Below are 18,806 nucleotides of genomic sequence, written 5' to 3'. Positions count from 1 at the left end.
CCCTCAACCTACTGTACCTAATAACCTTGCTCTTATTCACATTTACTCTTAACTTTCTTCTTTCACACACTTTACCAAACTCAGTCACCAGCTTCTGCAGTTTCTCACATGAATCAGCCACCAGCGCTGTATCATCAGCGAACAACAACTGACTCATTTCCCAAGCTCTCTCATCCCCAACAGACTTCATACTTGCCCCTCTTTCCAAAACTCTTGCATTGACCTCCCTAACAACCCCATCCATAAACAAATTAAACAACCATGGAGACATCACACACCCCTGCCGCAAACCTATGTATATGTGCGTGTGTGTGTGTATGTGTGTGTATGTGTATATATATATATGTATATTATCCCTGGGGATAGGGGTGAAAGAATACTTCCCACGCATTCCTCGCGTGTCGTAGAAAGCGACTAGAGGGGACGGGAGCGGGGGGCCAGAAATCTTCCCCTCCTTGTTTTTTTTTTAACTTTCTAAAATGGGAAACAGAAGAATATATATATATATATATATATATATATATATATATATATATATATATATATATATATATATATATATTTTTTTTATTTTATTTATTTTGCTTTGTCGCTGTCTCCCGCGTTAGTGAGGTAGCGCAAGGAAACAGACGAAAGAATGGCCCAACCCACCCACCTACACATGTATATACATACACGTCCACACACGCAAATATATATACCTATACATCTCAGTTTACACATATATATACACACAAACATATACATATATACACATGTACACAATTCACACTGTCTGCCTTTAATCATTCCCATCGCCACCCCGCCACACATGGAATAACAACCCCCTCCCCCCTCATATGTGCGAGGTAGTGCTAGGAAAAGACAACAAAGGCCCCATTCGTTCACACTCAGTCTCTAGCTGTCATGTAATAATGCACCGAAACCACAGCTCCCTTTCCACATCCAGGCCCCACAGAACTTTCCATGGTTTACCCCAGACGCTTCACATGCCCTGGTTCAATCCATTGACAGCACGTCGACCCTGGTATACCACATCGTTCCAATTCACTCTATTCTTTGCACGCCTTTCACCCTCCTGCTTGTTTAGGCCCCGATCACTCAAATCTATTTCACTCCATTTTTCCACCTCCAATTTGGTCTCCCACTTCTCCTCATTCCCTCCACCTCTGATACACACACACACACACACACACACACACACATATATATATATATATATATATATATATATATATATATATATATATATATATATATATATGTATATATATATATATATATATATATATATATATATATATATATATATATATATATATATATATATCTTTCTTTCTTTCATACTATTCGCCATTTCCCGCATCAGCGAGGTAGCATTAAGAACAGAGGACTGGGCCTCTGAGGAAACATCCTCACCTGGCCCCCTTCTCTGTTCCTTCCTGGTGAGAGTAAGTAAGCTTGGGAAGGAGACTTGTGTGAGGAAGTACCAGGAGAGACTGAGTACAAAATGGAAAAAGGTGAGAACAAAAGAGGTAAGGGGTGTGGGGGAGGAATGGGATGTATTTAGGGAAGCAGTGATGGCTTGTGCAAAACATGCTTGTGGCATGAGAAGCGTGGGAGGTGGACAGATTAGAAAGGGTAGTGAATGGTGGGATGAAGAAGTAAGATTATTAGTGAGGCATTTGATTTATCCCTCAACCCTACTGTACCTAATGACTTTCCTCTTATTCACATTTACTCTAAGCTCTCTTCTTTTACACACTTTGCCAAACTCAGTCACCAGCTTCTGCAGTTTCTCACACGAATCAGCCACCAGTGCTGTATCATCTGCGAACAACAACTGACTCACTTCCCAAGCTCTCTCATCCACAAGAGACTGCACACTTGCCCCTCTTTCCAAAACTCTTGCATTCACCTCCCTAACAACCCCATCCATAAACAAATTAAACAACCATGGAGACATCACACACCCCTGCTGCAAACCTACTTTCACTGAGAACCAATCACTTTCCTCTCTTCCTATATGTACACATGCCTTACATCCTCAATAAAAACTTTTCACTGCTTCTAACAACTTGCCTTCCACACCATATATTCTTAATACCGTCCATAGAGCATCTCTATCAACTCTATCATATACCTTCTCCAGATCCATAAATGCTACATACAAATCCATTTGCAAATCTAAGTATTTCTCACATTCATTCTTCAAAGCAAACACCTGATCCACACATCCTCTACCACTTCTGAAACCACACTGCTCTTCCCCAATCTGATGCTCTGTACATGCCTTCACCCTCTCAATCAATACCCTCCCATATAATTTCCCAGGAATACTCAACAAATTTATACCTCTGTAATTTGAGCATTCACGTTTATCCCCTTTGCCTTTGTTCAATGGCACTATGCAAGCATTCTGCCAATCCTCAGGCACCTCACCATGAGACATACATCAAATAACCTTACCAACCAGTAAACAATACATTCACCCCCTTTTTAAATTGATTCCACTGCAATACCATCCAAACCCGCTGCCTTGCTGGCTTTCATCTTCTGCAAAGCTTTTACTTCCTCTTCTCTGTTTACCAAATCATTTTCCCTAACCCTCTCACTTTGCACACCACCTCGACCAAAACACCCTATATCTGCCACTCAGTCATCAAACACATTCAACAAACCTTCAAAATACTCACTCCATCTCCTTCTCACATCACCACCACTTGTTATCACCTCCCCATTAGCCCCCTTCAATGAAGTTCCCATTTTTTCCCATGTCTTTCACACTTTATTTACCTCCTTCCAAAGCATCTTTTTATTTTCCCTAAAATTTAATGATACTCTCTCACCCCAACTCTCATTTGCCCTCTTTTTCACTTCTTGCACCTTTCTCTTGACCTCCTGCCTCTTTCTTTTATACATCTCCAATTCATTTGCAGTATTTCCCTGCAAAAATAGTCCAATAAGATTATGTATATAAGTATATATCTCTGAGAGAGGATGGTGAGTGGTTCTAGTTGAAGGTGGGTCTGTGGCAGGGATGTGTAATATCACCATGGCTGTTTAATCTTTTTGTGGATGGGATGCTGAAGGTGATGAATGCAAGGATTTTGGGAAGAAGGTGAGTCAGCAGTATATCAGTGGTTGGGGGTGTTTGGTATTTGAGTTAGGTACTGTTTGCTGATGATAGCACTGGTGGCAGATTTGAGAGAGAAACTGCAGAAGTTGGTTTCTGTCTTTGATAGAGTGTGTGAAAGGAGATAGTTGAGAGTGAATTTAAGTGAAAGCTTTTAGTGCAGAGAAGGTGTGATTTTGAATAATGAAAACATGGAGAAAATGAAGTCTTTTAGATACCTTAGAGTGGATATGATAGCGATTGGAACCATGGGAGCTGAAGTGAGTCATAGAGTTGGTGAGGAGGCGAAGATCTTAGGCTCATTGAAGAATGTGTTGAAAGAAAGGTAACTATTGGGGAAGGCGAAGATGAGTATGTATAAAGGTACAGTAATCCTGATATTGTTGTATAGATGCACAGCTGGGGCTGTAGATTAGATTACATGGAATAGGGTGAATATGTTGAAAGTTCAATGTTTGAGGACATTTTGTGATTTGAGGAGGGTAGATTAAGAAATGAGAGGGTGAGAGAGAAATGTAGGAGTAAGAAGAGTATTGTTGATAGAACTGAAGAGGGTGTGCTGAAATGGTTTAAACACATGGAAAGAATGAGTAAGGAGAGATTGACAGAGAGGATATAATGTCAGAAGTGGAGAGGATAAGGGGAAGGGGGAGACCAAATTGGAGATGGACAAAATTTTAAGTGCTCAGGGCTATAACATGTAGGAGGGTATAAGACATACACAAGATAGAGTGAATTGGAGACATGGTATACAGAGGGTAATGTGCTGATTATGGACTAGACCAAGGTTTATGAAGCAGTCAGGGAAAACCATGGAGATGTCTGTGGGGCCTGTTTGTAGATAAGAGGCAGTGGTTTCAGTGCATTCCTCATGACAGCTAGTGAGTAGATTTGAGCAAGTCCATTTCTTTGTCACACTTCCTGGTGCTACCTCATTAATGTTGGAAATGGTGAACAAATATGAAAAAGGGCATATACTATATACCTAGGGATAAAGGAAAAAGAATACCACCCTTGTATTCCTTGCTTGTTGTTGAAGGCAACTAAAAGGGACAGGATCTAGAAATTAGAAACTCTTCCTCCTGATATTTTGATTTTCAAAAGTGGGAACAGGAGCCAAGCAAGGAATGCTCATCTTTGTCAAAGGTTTAGGTTTGGGTGTATGAATATGCATGGATGTAACTAGGGTGAGAAGAAAAGAGAGTTTGGTAGATACGTTGTATATCTAGGGAGAAGAGCTGGAATTATTTGGTTCTGAGTGAAACTAACCTAAAAGGGAAGTGGAAATAATGGTTTGGGAATGTTTTAGGAGTGAAGTCCAAGGCTAGTGTGAGGGTGATAACAAAGAAGGGAGTAGCAATTATGTTGAAGGAAGATATGTAGGAATGTATGAAAAAATGTAAGGAAGTGAGCTTCAGGCTGATGTAGGTGAAAAGAAAAATGAATCATGAGAAGTGAATGGTTGTTAGTGCTTATACTCTTGATAGTGAGAAAAGTGAGGAAGAGAGTTGAGTACTCTGAGTACTTTGAATGAATGCATCAGCAGTTTGTTATGAGGTATCATGTATCATTAATGGCTGAGCAGAGACTGGGTGCATGTGAGGAATGAAAGGTATAAGAGAAGCACTGCTCATAAGTGCAGAAGTGATATGTGGAAGGTAGGATGTGGGCATCTAACAAAGGGTTGTTAGCAGTCGGATGAGGGAGTTAAGTTGCCTGCAAAAAGTAGAAAGAGGTGTATGGGCATTATTTTCAGGGAAGCATCTCAAGCGAATGGGAGATTTATAAGAGGAAGCAGAAGGAGATCAAGAAGTAGATGCAGAGTTTGAAAAAGAGGACAATCGAGAGTGGGGGTAAGGGAGTATCAACAGACTTGAGGGAAAATAACAAAATGTTTTGGAAAGAGGTTAATAGTGTCAAAACAAAAGTGAAGGGAGCAGATGAGAAAATGGTAACAGGCAAGGAAGAGGTGAAGAGGAGATAGAGTGAGCATTTTGAAGGGCTCTTGATTGTGTTAAAGAATAGGATGGTAGATGTTGGGTATTTTGACTATGGAGGTACATGGAGTCAGAGAGTCATGGCAAATAGCTTGGTGGAGAGAGGATAGGGGGTGAGATGATGTGTGGAAAAGTGGCTTGAGAGGATAGCATTGCAGTTAAGTTTCTTAAAGGTGTTGTTGACCGATTAGTCCGGATGAGGTGCCAGGGGTGAGAGAGCAATGTGAAGAGGGTGGTGGCATGCACAGAGTGTTAGAATGGGGAGGACAGGTAGTGGATGATTGGACCAGGTTTTTGCTCTGAAGGATCTGTGTGAGAAATACTTATAGAAAAAGGCTTTGTATGTGGCATTTATGAATTGGGGGGTGTTACTGGGTTGCACCTGCTTATGATAACACAAGTAGAATGTCACCTTCAGAGGCTGTATCAGCATTTCTTGACTGAAGGGAGTATTGTCTCATTGAGGAACTCCCCACTCCATAGGAGCCCAACATTTTCCTGCTTCTGGAAATAGCACAAAAATATGACTGCAGGACCTCTTCTTCAAAAAGAGTTTTCGGGGTGTATAATGATAGTAATAATGATTGTTATATTAATAGTAATGATAAGGTTAAGAGGAGAGAATGTTGGGGAGAAGAGAGTGGTGAGAGTAAGTGAGCTTGGAAAGGAGACTTAGGAAGTACCTGGAGAGATTGAGTGTTGAATAGCAAAAGGTGAGAGCAAATGATATGAGGGGATTGAGTGAAGAATGGGAAGTATTTAAGGAAGCAGTGATAGCATGTGCTAGAGATGCATGTGGAATGAGAAAGGTAGGGGATAGGCAGTTTAGAAGGGCTAGTGAGTGGTGGGATGAAGAAGTAAAGTTGTTAGGGAAAAGGAAAGAGAGGTGTTTGAACGTGACTCGCAAGGAAGGAATGCAAATGATTGGGAGATGTATAAGAGAAAGTGGCAGGAGGTCAAGAGGGAGTTGCAAGGTTTGAAAAAGAGAGCAGGTGAGAGTTAGGGGGAGAGAGTATTATAAAAATTTAAAGAGAATAAAATGACATTTTGGAAGGAGGTGAATAATGTGCAAGAGAACAAATGGGAACATCGGTGAAGGGGCAAGTGATTATAGGTAGTGATGAAGTTAGGAGGGGATGGAGTGAGTATTCTGAAGGTTTGTTGAATGTGTTTGATGATAGAGTGGCAGATGTTGGGTGTTTTGGTCAGGGTGGTGTGTGAAGTGAGAGGCTCAGAGAGATTGGTTCAGTGAAGAGAGAAGAGGTGGTTTGCGTTGTGGAAGATGAAATCCAGCAAGGCAGTAGGTTTGGATGGTATTGCAGTTGAATTTATTAAGAAAGGGGGTGACTGTGTTGTTGATTGGTTTTCAAGATTATTCATTGTATGTATGGATCATGGTGAAGTGCCTGAATGTTGGTGGAATGCATATCTATATAGTGCCACTGTACAAAGGCAAAGGGGATAAAGGTGAGTGTTCAAAGTACAGAGCCATAGGTTTGTTGAGTATTCCTGAGTAATTGTATGGGAGAGTTTTGATTGAGAGGATGAAGGCATGTAAAGAGCATCAGACTGGGAAAGAGCAGTGTGGTTTCAGAGGTGGTAGAGGATGTATGCATCAGTTGTGTGCTTTGTGGGAGGTATGCTGATAGAAGCAGTGAGAAGTTTTCAATCAAGGGTGTAAGGAATGTGTACAAGTAAGAAGAGAGGAGAGTGATTGGTTCCCAGTAAAGGTCGGTCTGCAGCAGGGGTGTGTGATGTCCCCATGGTTATTTAATTTGTTTATGGATGAGGTGGTTGGGGAGTTAATGCAAGAGTTTTGGTGAGAAGGGTGAGTATGCAGTCTGTTGGGGATGGGAAGGCCTGGGAAGTGAGTCAGATGTTGTTCGCTAGTGATACAGCACTGATGGCTGATTCGAGTGAGCAACTACAGAAGTTGGTGACTGAGTTTGGAAAAGTGTGTGAAAGGAGAAAGTTCAGGGTAAATGTGAATAAGAGCAAGGTTATTAGGTTCAGCAGGGTTGAGGGACAAGTTTGTTGGGATTTGAGTTTGAATGGAGAAAAATCGCTGGAATTGAAGTGTTTTAGATATCTGGGAGTGGACTTGTCAGTGAATGGAAGTGAATCACAGGATGGGGGAGGGGGCGAAGGTTCTGGGATCGATGAAGAATGTGTGGAAAGAGTGAACATTATCTCGGAGAGCAAAAATGGGTATGTTTGAAGGAATAGTAGTTCCAGCAATACTAAATGGTTGCAAGGGATGGGCCATGGATAGGGGTGTTCAGAGGACAGTGGATATCTTGGAAATGAAGTGTTTGATGACAGTATATGGTGTGAAGTGGTTTGATTGAGTAAGTAATGAAAGGGAAAGAGAGATGTGTGGAAATAGAAAGAGTTTGGTTGAGAGAGCAGAAGAGGGTGTTTTGAATACATGGAGAGATTGAGTGAGGGAGGGTTGACAAAGAGGATATAAGTGTCAGAGTTGAAGGAAACAAGGATGGAGTGAAAAGATTTTGAGTGAATGGTGCCCTAACATGCAGGAGGGTGAAAGGTGCGCAAGGAATTGAGTGAATTGGAAGGATTTGGTATACTGGGGTGGATGTGCTGTCAGTGGACTGAACTAGGGCATGTGAAACATTTGAGGTAAACCATGGATAGGGAGCTATGCTTTCGGTGCATTACATGACAGCTAGAGACAAGCTGAATGAATGTGGTATTTTTGTCTGTTTTCCTGGGGCTACCTCGCTGATGCAGAGGTTGGTGATGCTGTTTCCTGTGTAGCGAGGTGGTGCTGGGAATGGATGAAGGCAAGCAATGAATATGTACATGTCTGTATATGTGTATGTCTGTGTACGTGTATGTATGAGTTGATGGGCCTTTCTTCGTCTGTTTCCTGGGGCTACCTCACTGACGCAGGGAATGGCAATCAAGTATAATGGATATGAAAAATATAGTAATGATAATAATGATAATGAGTGGAAAGTTTTGTGGGGCCTGGATGTGGAAGGGGAGCTGTTGGTTTTGGTGCATTACACAATACAGTTAGAGACTGAGTGCGAACAAATGTGTCCTTTGTTGTATTTTCCTAGTGCTACCTCGCGTGCATGGGGGTGTTGCTGTTTTTCATGTGTGTTGGGGTGCTGACAGGAGTGGATAAAGGCAGCAAGTATGATGTTCCCATTTGTTCTCTTGTCTTACGCACCTTATTTACCTCTTTCCAAAACATCTTTTTGTCCTCCCTAAAATTTAATGATACTCTCTCTTTCCAACTCTCATTTCCCCTCTTTTTCACCTCTTACACTTTTCTCTTGACCTCCTGCCTCTTTCGTTTATACATCTCCAAGTCATTTGCACTATTTCCAAGCAAAAACATCCAAATGCCTCTCTCTTCTCTTTCACTAATAATCCTTACTTCTTCATGCCACCACTCACTACCTTTTCTAATCTGCCCACCTCCCACACTTCTCATTACACAAGCATCTTTTGCGCAAGCCATCACTGCTTCCCTAAATACATCCCATTCCTCCCCCACTCCACTTATGTCCTTTGTTCTCACCTTTTTCCTATCTGCACTCCTTCTCTCCTGGTACTTCCTTACACAGGTCTCCTTCCCAAGCTCACTTACTCTCACCACTCTTTTCACCTCAACATTCTCTCTTCTTTTGTGAAAACCTCTACTCATCTTCACCTTTGCCTCCACAAGCTAATGATCAGACATCTCTCCAATTACACCTCTCAGCTTATTAACATCCAAAAGTCTCTCTTTCATTCGCATAACAATTAACACATAATCCAATAACGCTCTCTGGCCATCTCTCCTACTTACATATGTATTATTATGTATATCTGTCTTTTTAAACCAGGTATTTCCAATCACCCATCCCTTTTCAGCACACAAATCTATGAGCTCTTCACCATTTCCATTTACAACACTGAACACCCCATGTATACCAATTATTCCCTCAACTGCCACAGTACTCACCTTTGCCTTCAAATCACCCATCACTATAACCCGTTCTCGTGCATCAAAACTACTAACACACTCACTCAGCTGCTCCCAAAACACTTGCCTCTCATGATCTTTCTTCTCATGCCCAGTTGCATATCCACCAGTAATCACCCATCTCTCTCCATCCACTTTCAGTTTTTTCCATGTCAATCTGGAGTTTACTTTCTTACACTCTATCACATATTCCTACCACTCCTGTTTCAGGAGTAGTGCTCCTCCTTCCCTTGCTCTTGTCCTCTCACCAACCCCAGACTTTACTCCCAAAACATTCCCAAACCACTCTTCCCCTTTACCCTTGAGCTTTGTTTCACTCAGAGCCAAAACATCCAGGTTCCTTTCCTCAAACATACTACCTATCTCTCCTTTTTTCTCATCTTGGTTACATCAACACACATTTAGACACCCCCAATCTGAGCCTTCGAGGAGGATGAGCACTCACCGCATGACTCCTTCTTCTGTTTCCCCTTTTAGAAAGTTAAGATACAAGGAGGAGAGGGTTTCTATCACTCCCCCGCTCCCATTTCCTTTAGTCGCCTTCTACGACACGTGAGGAATGCATGGGAAGTATTCTTTCTCCCCTATCCCCAAGGATTATAAATATAAATTAATATAATTATAATAGTAATAATGATAATAAAATAATAATAATGATAATAATAATAATAATAATAATAATAATAATAATAATAATAATAATAATTAGAACTAGAGGAAGTGAAGTGCTTTTTGATATGTGTGAGTGGATTTAGCAGCTGATGGAAACATCAGGGTGGAGGAGGAGACGATGATTCTGGGAGCGTTGAAGAATGTGTAGAAGGCAAGAAAGTTCTCTGAGAGAGCAAAAATGGGTGTTTGAAGGAATAGTGGTTCCAACAATGTTATATGGTTGTGAGGCATGGGCTATAGATAGGGTTGTGCGGAGGAGGATGGATGTGTTGAAAATTAAATGTTTGAGGACAGTATGTGGTGTGAGGTGGTTTGATTGAGTAAGTGATGAAAGGGTAAGAGAGATGTGTGGTAATAAAAAGAATGTGGTTGAGAGAGCAGAAGAGGGTGTATTGAAATGGTTTGGTCACATGGAGAGAAAGAGAGAGGAAAGATTTACAAAGAGGATATATATGTCAAAGGTGGAGGGAATGAGAAGTGGGAGACCAAATTGTAGGTGGAAGGATGGAGTGAAAAAGATTTCGAATGATCGGGGCCTGAACATAGAGGGTGAAAGGCGTGCAAGGATTAGAGTGAATTGGAACGATGTGGTATACTGGGGTTGACATGCTGTCAATGAATTGAACCAGGGCATGTGAAGCGTCTGGGGCAAACCATAGAAAGTTCTGTAGGGGTCTGGATGTGGAAAGGGAGCTGTGGTTATGGTGCATTACGCATGACAGCTAGAGACTGAGTGTGAACGAATGTGGCCTTTGTTGTCTTTTCCTAGTACTACTTCATGCATGCGTTAAGGAGGGGGGTGCCATTTCATGTTTGGAGGGCTGGCAGTGGGAATGGATGAAGGCTGCAAGTATGAATATGTACATGTGTGTATATGTATATGTCTGTGTATGTATATGTATGTATACATTGAAATGTATGGGTATGTATATGTGCATGTGTGGGCATTTATATATATACATGTGTATGTGGCTGGGTTGGGCCATTCTTTCGTCTGTTTCCTTGTGCTACCTCAGTATCACGGTAGATAGCGACTAAGTATAATAATAGAAAAAATGATACAAAAAAAATCATGATAATAATAGTGATGATAATGATAATTATAATAATGATAATCCAACATGTGTTGAAGATGAAATGTTTGGGGACATTATGTACTGCAAAGTCATTTGATCGAGTAAGTAATTATAGGTTAAGAGAGCAATGTAGTAAAAATAAGAATGTAGTTGACATAGCTGAAGAGGGTGTGCTGAAATAGTTTGGACATATGTAGAGAATGAGTGAGGAAAGGTTGACACTTCATAAAAACTTTTCACTGCTTCCAGTAGCTTTCAACCCACAACTTATATCCATTTGATATTCCACAAGGCATCTCTGTCATTGCCATCATATGCTTCTCCAGATCCATAAATACCACATACAAACACTCCTCTTTCTCATAAGTTTTCTCGTACATTCTGCAAAGCAAACACCTGATCCACATATTCTTTACCACTCCTGAACCACTTTTTTCTCCTCTTTCTGATGCTCTGCACCTTCCATCATCCTCTCATTCACTACATTCACTTCCCATCTAAATTTCCTGGTACACTCAACAGACTTCTTTAGGTTTGAACACTCAGCTTAGTCTCCTTTGCCTTTATACATTGACACAGTACATGCATTTGCCAATCTTCAGGTATCTCACTATGATGATCCATACATATAAAGAATATCAGCAACACAGTCACCACCTTTCTTTAGTATTCATCTGCAGTACCATCCACTCCAGCTGCCTTGCCACATTTCATTTTATGCCAGGCTTTCACAACATTTTTTTTTCTCCTCACCAAACCACTTTCCATGACTTTCTCACTTCACATATCTCCCCTACCAAAACACCATACATATGCCACCCAATCATCAAACATATTCAGCAGTCCTCCACAATGCTCACTTCACCCCCTCCTCACCTCATCAGTACTTGTTATTATTTCCCCATGTGCTCCTTTCACTGCTGTTCCCAACCATTCTCTTGTCTTTCTCACACTAATTAGCCTCCTTGCAAAACATCTTACTCTTACTGAGGTTTACTGGTTATCACTAACCCTAATTCTTTTGCCATTGGAATTTCAAAATACTATTATTTCTGATTTTTATATGTGGCTATTTAGTGCATATGATAGAGTTGATAGAGATGCTCTGTGGAAGGTATTAAGAATATATGGTGTGGGAGGCAAGTTGTTAGAAGCAGTGAAAAGTTTTTATCGAGGATGTAAGGCATGTGTACGTGTAGGAAGAGAGGAAAGTGATTGGTTCTCAGTGAATGTAGGTTTGCAGCAGGGATGTGTGATGTCTCCATGGTTGTTTAATTTGTTTATGGATGGGGTTGTTAGGGAGGTGAATGCAAGAGTTTTGGAAAGAGGGGCAAGTATGAAGTCTGTTGTGGATGAGAGAGCTTGGGAAGTGAGTCAGTTGTTGTTCGCTGATGATATAGCGCTGGTGGCTGATTCATGTGAGAAACTGCAGACGCTGATGACTGAGTTTGGTAAAGTGTGTGAAAGAAGAAAGTTAAGAGTAAATGTGAATAAGAGCAAGGTTATTAGGTACAGTAGGGTTGAGGGTCAAGTCAATTGGGAGGTAAGTTTGAATGGAGAAAAACTGGAGGAAATAAAGTGTTTTAGATATCTGGGAGTGGATCTGGCAGCGGATGGAACCATGGAAGCAAAAGTGGATCATAGGGTGGGGGAGGGGGCGAAAATCCTTGAAGAATGTGTGGAAGTCGAGAACATTATCTCAGAAAGCAAAAATGGGTATGTTTGAAGGAATAGTGGTTCCAACAATGTTGTATGGTTGCGAGGCGTGGGCTATAGATAGAGTTGTGCGCAGGAGGGTGGATGTGCTGGAAATGAGATGTTTGAGGACAATGTGTGGTGTGAGGTGGTTTGATCGAGTAAGTAATGTAAGGATAAGAGAGATGTGTGGAAATAAAAAGAGCGTGGTTGAGAGAGCAGAAGAGGGTGTTTTGAAGTGGTTTGGGCACATGGAGAGAATGAGTGAGGAAAGATTGACCAAGAGGATATATGTGTCGGAGGTGGAGGGAACGAGGAGAAGTGGGAGACCAAATTGGAGGTGGAAAGATGGAGCGAAAAAGATTTTGTGTGATCGGGGCCTGAACATGCAGGAGGGTGAAAGGAGGGCAAGGAATAGAGTGAATTGGATCGATGTGGTATACCGGGGTTGACGTGCTGTCAGTGGATTGAATCAGGGCATGTGAAGCGTCTGGGGTAAACCATGGAAAGCTGTGTAAGTATGTATATTTGCGTGTGTGGACGTGTATGTATATACATGTGTATGGGGGTGGGTTGGGCCATTTCTTTCGTCTGTTTCCTTGCGCTACCTCGCAAAGGCGGGAGACAGCGACAAAGCAAAAAAAAAAAGAATTTAGTGCGTATATGATATGCTCATATAATTTCATTAAGGTAAATCAACAAATTTGGACTTATTTTGCCAATTAGAGCAGCTGTTGGGCAGTGTCAATTTCCTTGTGGTAGTCCCTGTAGTCATTTTGTTGTACTGTTGTACTGTTGTAACTTTACTTTCCACTTTGAAATCCAAATGCCCAGCCAGTTCTCTTTCTTTCAGTTTGCCATCATCAAGTTGCTAGAAATTGCTGATCATGTGTTATCTGAATTATTATTATTGTATTTTTTCTAAGCTAATCCTGCATTTCCTTGATATATTCATGTAGATTCATTTACATATGTCATAACACTGAAAGAAGCCAGAAGCTGAGAAAATTTGTTTTTGAGTCATATAGGGGCTGGTAATGATTGACTCCTAATATGTTTTTTCAAGATACACAGACTTTTCCAGGAACACAATTGTATTTTATCTTGAGGTTTGGTTGTATATGCAATTTGGAAACTTTTAGTTTTTGTGTAATTAGTATGATGTCAGGATGTTTTGTATTAGAGATTTTTTTCAGGTTCTGGTTCAAGAAGTGGTGGGAGCAGTTTAGGAGGATTTCCCCATCCTAGCACAAGTAACAGAGGAACCCAACACAACAAAGATAGCAGCAAAGGTGGCAAAGGATCAGAGACCTGGGATCTAAGAAAATTAGAGGAGGAGAGTGAGGTTGCTCTCGAGCGACGTCGACAGCAATTGACCCAAGAACTAATGAGAGAAATGGCTGGGGATTCGCATCATCATTTATCTTCTGTAGACAAGAAGGTGAATATCCATAGAAAGTAGTGTTCATCATCTGTTGTGTCTTTAACTGAATATTTGCTCTTGATCATTTTTTGCTATGATACAACTTTTTAGATTTCTGTATTTTGTCTACATTTAACATGGTTTCTTTCATTTTGTTCCATTCTGCCACTACTGTTATGTTATAGGTGTACTTCTTCTCATTCTTTGTTCAAGTTTTTTTGCTTAATTTCATGTTATGATCTGTGTTTTCACAATTACGATATCTGTCACAGACCTGTTTAGTGTCTATTTTATCATTCTGTTTTAAAAACTTAAAAACTTTCTCTTCTCCCTACCAGATGGGTAAGATTGGATGTTATTATTTATTTATTATATGTAATTGCCGTCTCCCTCATGAGGTAGCGCAAGGAAACAGACGAATGGCCCAACCCACCCACATATGCATGTGTATGCATAAACGCCCTTAAGCACACACACTTTTGATATACTTAACCGCCATCTCCCACGTTAGCGAGGTGCCGCAAGGAAACAGATGAGGAATGGCAAAACCCAACCACATACACATGTATATACATAAACGCCCACACATGCACATATACATACGTATACATTTCAACATATAAATTCATATACATACACAGACATATGCATATATACACATATACATATTCATACTTGCTGCCTTCATCCATTTCCGTTGCCACCACGCCACACATGAAATACCATCCCCAGCCTCTAGCAAGGTAGTGCCAGGAGAAGAAAAATGGCCACATTCGTTCACACTCAGTCTGTAGCTGTCATGTGTAATGCACCGAAAGCACAGCTCCCTTTCCACGTCCAGGTGCCACAGACCTTTCCATGGTTTACCCCAGATGCTTCACATGCCCTGGTTCAATCCATTGACAACACGTCAATCCCAGTTTCAATTCACTCTAGTCCTTGCACACCTTTCACCCTCCTGTATGTTCAGGCCCTGATTACTCAAAATCTTTTTCACTCCATTCTTCCACCACCAATTTGGTCTCTCGCTTCTCCTTGTTCCCTCCACCTCTGACTCATATATCCTCTTTGTCAATCTTTCCTCACTCATTCTCTCCATGTGTCCAAACCATTTCAACACACCCTCCTCTGCTCGCTCAACCACACTCTTTTTATTACCACCCATTTCTCTTCCCCTTTCACTGCTTACTCGATCAAACCACCTCACACCACATATTGTCCTCAGACACTTCATTTCCAACACATCCACCCCCTCCCCACAACCCTATCAATAGCCCATGCCTCACAATCAGATAAGATTGTTGGAACTACTATTACTTCAAACATACCCATTTTTGCTCTCCAAGATAACACTCTTGCCTTCCACACATTCTTCATCACTCCCAGAACCTTTACCCTCTCCCTCACCCTGTGACAAACTTCCACTTCCATTGTTCCATCCGCTGTTAAATCCACTCTCAGATATCTAAAACACTTCACTTCCTCCTGTATTTCTCCATTCAAACTTACCTTTCAGATCAGACATCCCTCCAGTTGCCCCTCTCAGCACATTAACATCCAAAATTCGCTCTTTCTCACGCCTATCAATTGATGCATAATCCAATAACACTCTCTGGCCATCTCTCCTACTTACACATGTATACTTATGTATATTTCTCTTTTTAGACCAGGTATTCCCAATCACCAGTCCTTTTTGAGCACACAAATCGAAAAGCTCTTCACCATTTCCATTTACAACACTGAACACCACATGTACTCCTATTATACCCTCAACTGCCACGTTACTCATCTTTGCATACAAATCACCCATCACTATAACCCAGTCTCTTGCATCAAAGCTGCTAACACACTCACTCAGCTGCTCCCAAAACACTTGCCTCTCATGATCTTTCTTCTCATGACCAGATACATAAGCACCAATAATCACCTATCTCTCTCCATCCACTTTGAGTTTCACCCATACCTATCTAGAGTTTACTTTCTTACACTCTGTCACATACTCCCACAACTCCTGCTTCAGTCCTCTCACCAACCCCTGACTTTACTCCCAAGACATTCCAAAACAACTCTTCCCCTTTATCCTTGAGGTTCGTTTCACTCAGAGCCAAAACATCCAGGTTCCTTTCCTCAGTCATACTATCTATCTCTCCTTTTTTTCATCTTGGTTGCATCCACACACATTTAGACACCCTATCTGAACCTTCAAGGAGGATGAGCAATCCCTGCATGACTCCTTCTGTTTCCCCTTTTAGAAAGTTAAAATACAAGGAGGAGAGGGTTTCTAGCCCCCTACTCCTGTCCCTTTTAGTCGCCTTCTACGACATGCGGGGAATGCATGGGAAGTATTCCTTCTCCCCTATCCCCTATCCTCCAGATCCATAAATGCTACATACAAATCCATCTGTTTTTCAAAGTATTTCTCACAAACATTCTTCAAAGCAAACACCTGATCTACACATCCTCTCCCACTTCTGAAACCACACTGCTCTTCCCCAGTCTGATGCTCTGTACGTGCCTTCATTCTCTCAGTCAATACCCTCCCATATAATTTCCCAGGGATACTCAACAAACTTATACCTCTCTAATTTGAACACTCATCTTTATCCCTTTTGCCTTTGTACAGTTGCACTATGCATGCATTCCGCCAATCCTAAGGCACTCTACCATAAATCATACATGCATTGAACATCCTCACCAACCAATCAACAACATAATCATTCCCTTTTTTAATAGATTCCTCTGCAATACCATCCAAACCCGTCGCCTTGCCAGCTTTCATCTTCCGCAAAGCTTTCACTACCTCTTCTATGTTTACCAAACCATTCTCCCTGACCCTCTCTCTTCGCACACCACCTCGACCAAAACACCCTATATCTGCCACTGTATCATCAAACACATTCACTATATATAAAAAGAGAAAAAAGTGTGCCTTAAACTACCACCCAGATAGCCTTACGTCAGCGTTAGGTAAAACGATGGAAAAAATGAGATGATAGTGTCACGTTACATTTCTAGATCACAAAATTATATCAGACAACTGTCATGGTTTCCGTAATAGAAGACCCCGCCTGACATATTTACTAGAATTTTTTGATGTTATTTATCATAATTGGGATGAAATATTGCCATTTGATATAGTATATTTAGTTTTCCAAAAGGCTTTTGATAAAGTACCTCACAAAAGACTTTTACATAAGCTCAAAGCACATTGAATCAGTGAAGAAGTGTGTACGTGGATCACAGACTGGCTTACCGGAGGAAAGGATTATGTAGTATTAAACGGCAAAGTCTCAGATTAGCTAGATGTAACAAGTGATGTGCCACATGAGTTAGTTCAAGGCCCATTTCTTTCCATAGTATACATTAATGACCTAGAACTCAGTTTCATTTTTTTTTTTTTTTTTTTTTTTGCTTTGTCGCTGTCTCCCGCGTTTGCGAGGTAACGCAAGGAAACAGACGAAAGAAATGGCCCAACCCACCCCCATACACATGTATATACATACGTCCACACACGCAAATATACATACCTACACAGCTTTCCATGGTTTACCCCAGACACTTCACATGCCCCGATTCAATCCACTGACAGCACGTCAACCCCGGTATACCACATCGCTCCAATTCACTCTATTCCTTGCCCTCCTTTCACCCTCCTGCATGTTCAGGCCCCGATCACACAAAATCTTTTTCACTCCATCTTTCCACCTCCAATTTGGTCTCCCTCTTCTCCTCGTTCCCTCCACCTCCAACACATATATCCTCTTGGTCAATCTTTCCTCACTCATTCTCTCCATGTGCCCAAACCATTTCAAAACACCCTCTTCTGCTCTCTCAACCACGCTCTTTTTATTTCCACACATCTCTCTTACCCTTACGTTACTTACTTGATCAAACCACCTCACACCACACATTGTCCTCAAACATCTCATTTCCAGCACATCCATCCTCCTGCGCACAACTCTATCCATAGCCCACGCCTCGCAACCATACAACATTGTTGGAACCACTATTCCTTCAAACATACCCATTTTTGCTTTCCGAGATAATGTTCTCGACTTCCACACATTCTTCAAGGCTCCCAGAATTTTCGCCCCCTCCCCCACCCTATGATCCACTTCCACTTCCATAGTTCCATCCGCTGCCAGATCCACTCCCAGATATCTAAAACACTTCACTTCCTCCAGTTTTTCTCCATTCAAACTCACCTCCCAATTGACTTGACCCTTAACCCTACTGTACCTAATAACCTTTCTCTTATTCACATTTACTCTTAACTTTCTTCTTTCACACACTTTACCAAACTCAGTCACCAGCTTCTGCAGTTTCTCACATGAATCATCCACCAGCGCTGTATCATCAGCGAACAACAACTGACTCACTTCCCAAGCTCTCTCATCCCCAACAGACTTCATACTTGCCCCTCTTTCCAAAACTCTTGCATTTACCTCCCTAACAACCCCATCCATAAACAAATTAAACAACCATGGAGACATCACACACCCCTGCCGCAAACCTACATTCACTGAGAACCAATCACTTTCCTCTCTTCCTACACGTACACATGCCTTACATCCTCGATAAAAACTTTTCACTGCTTCTAACAACTTGCCTCCCACACCATATATTCTTGATACCTTCCACAGAGCATCTCTATCAACTCTATCATATGCCTTCTCCAGATCCATAAATGCTACATACAAATCCATTTGCTTTTCTAAGTATTTCTCACATACATTTTTCAAAGCAAACACCTGATCCACACATCCTCTACCAATTCTGAAACCACACTGCTCTTCCCCAATCTGAT

The 18,806-nt window shown here is 41.3% G+C and overlaps 1 protein-coding gene across 6 annotated transcripts in view; it reads left to right on the top strand.

Moving 5' to 3' along the window:
- Positions 1–18,806, top strand: part of LOC139749432 (uncharacterized) — a 457,243-nt gene that overhangs the window by 130,757 nt on the left and 307,680 nt on the right. For all 6 annotated transcript variants that reach the window (XM_071663280.1, XM_071663279.1, XM_071663278.1 and 3 more), the window contains one exon: positions 13,773–14,017. In XM_071663280.1, coding sequence (XP_071519381.1) covers positions 13,773–14,017 — 245 coding nt within the window. The remainder of the gene's footprint in view (positions 1–13,772; positions 14,018–18,806) is intronic.

The sequence above is a fragment of the Panulirus ornatus genome, chromosome 7 (assembly GCF_036320965.1).
Source record: "Panulirus ornatus isolate Po-2019 chromosome 7, ASM3632096v1, whole genome shotgun sequence".
In the NCBI taxonomy this organism is placed as follows: domain Eukaryota; kingdom Metazoa; phylum Arthropoda; class Malacostraca; order Decapoda; family Palinuridae; genus Panulirus; species Panulirus ornatus.
The sequence above is the reverse complement of the archived record's forward strand: the minus strand, read 5'-3'. Positions and strand labels throughout refer to the sequence as shown.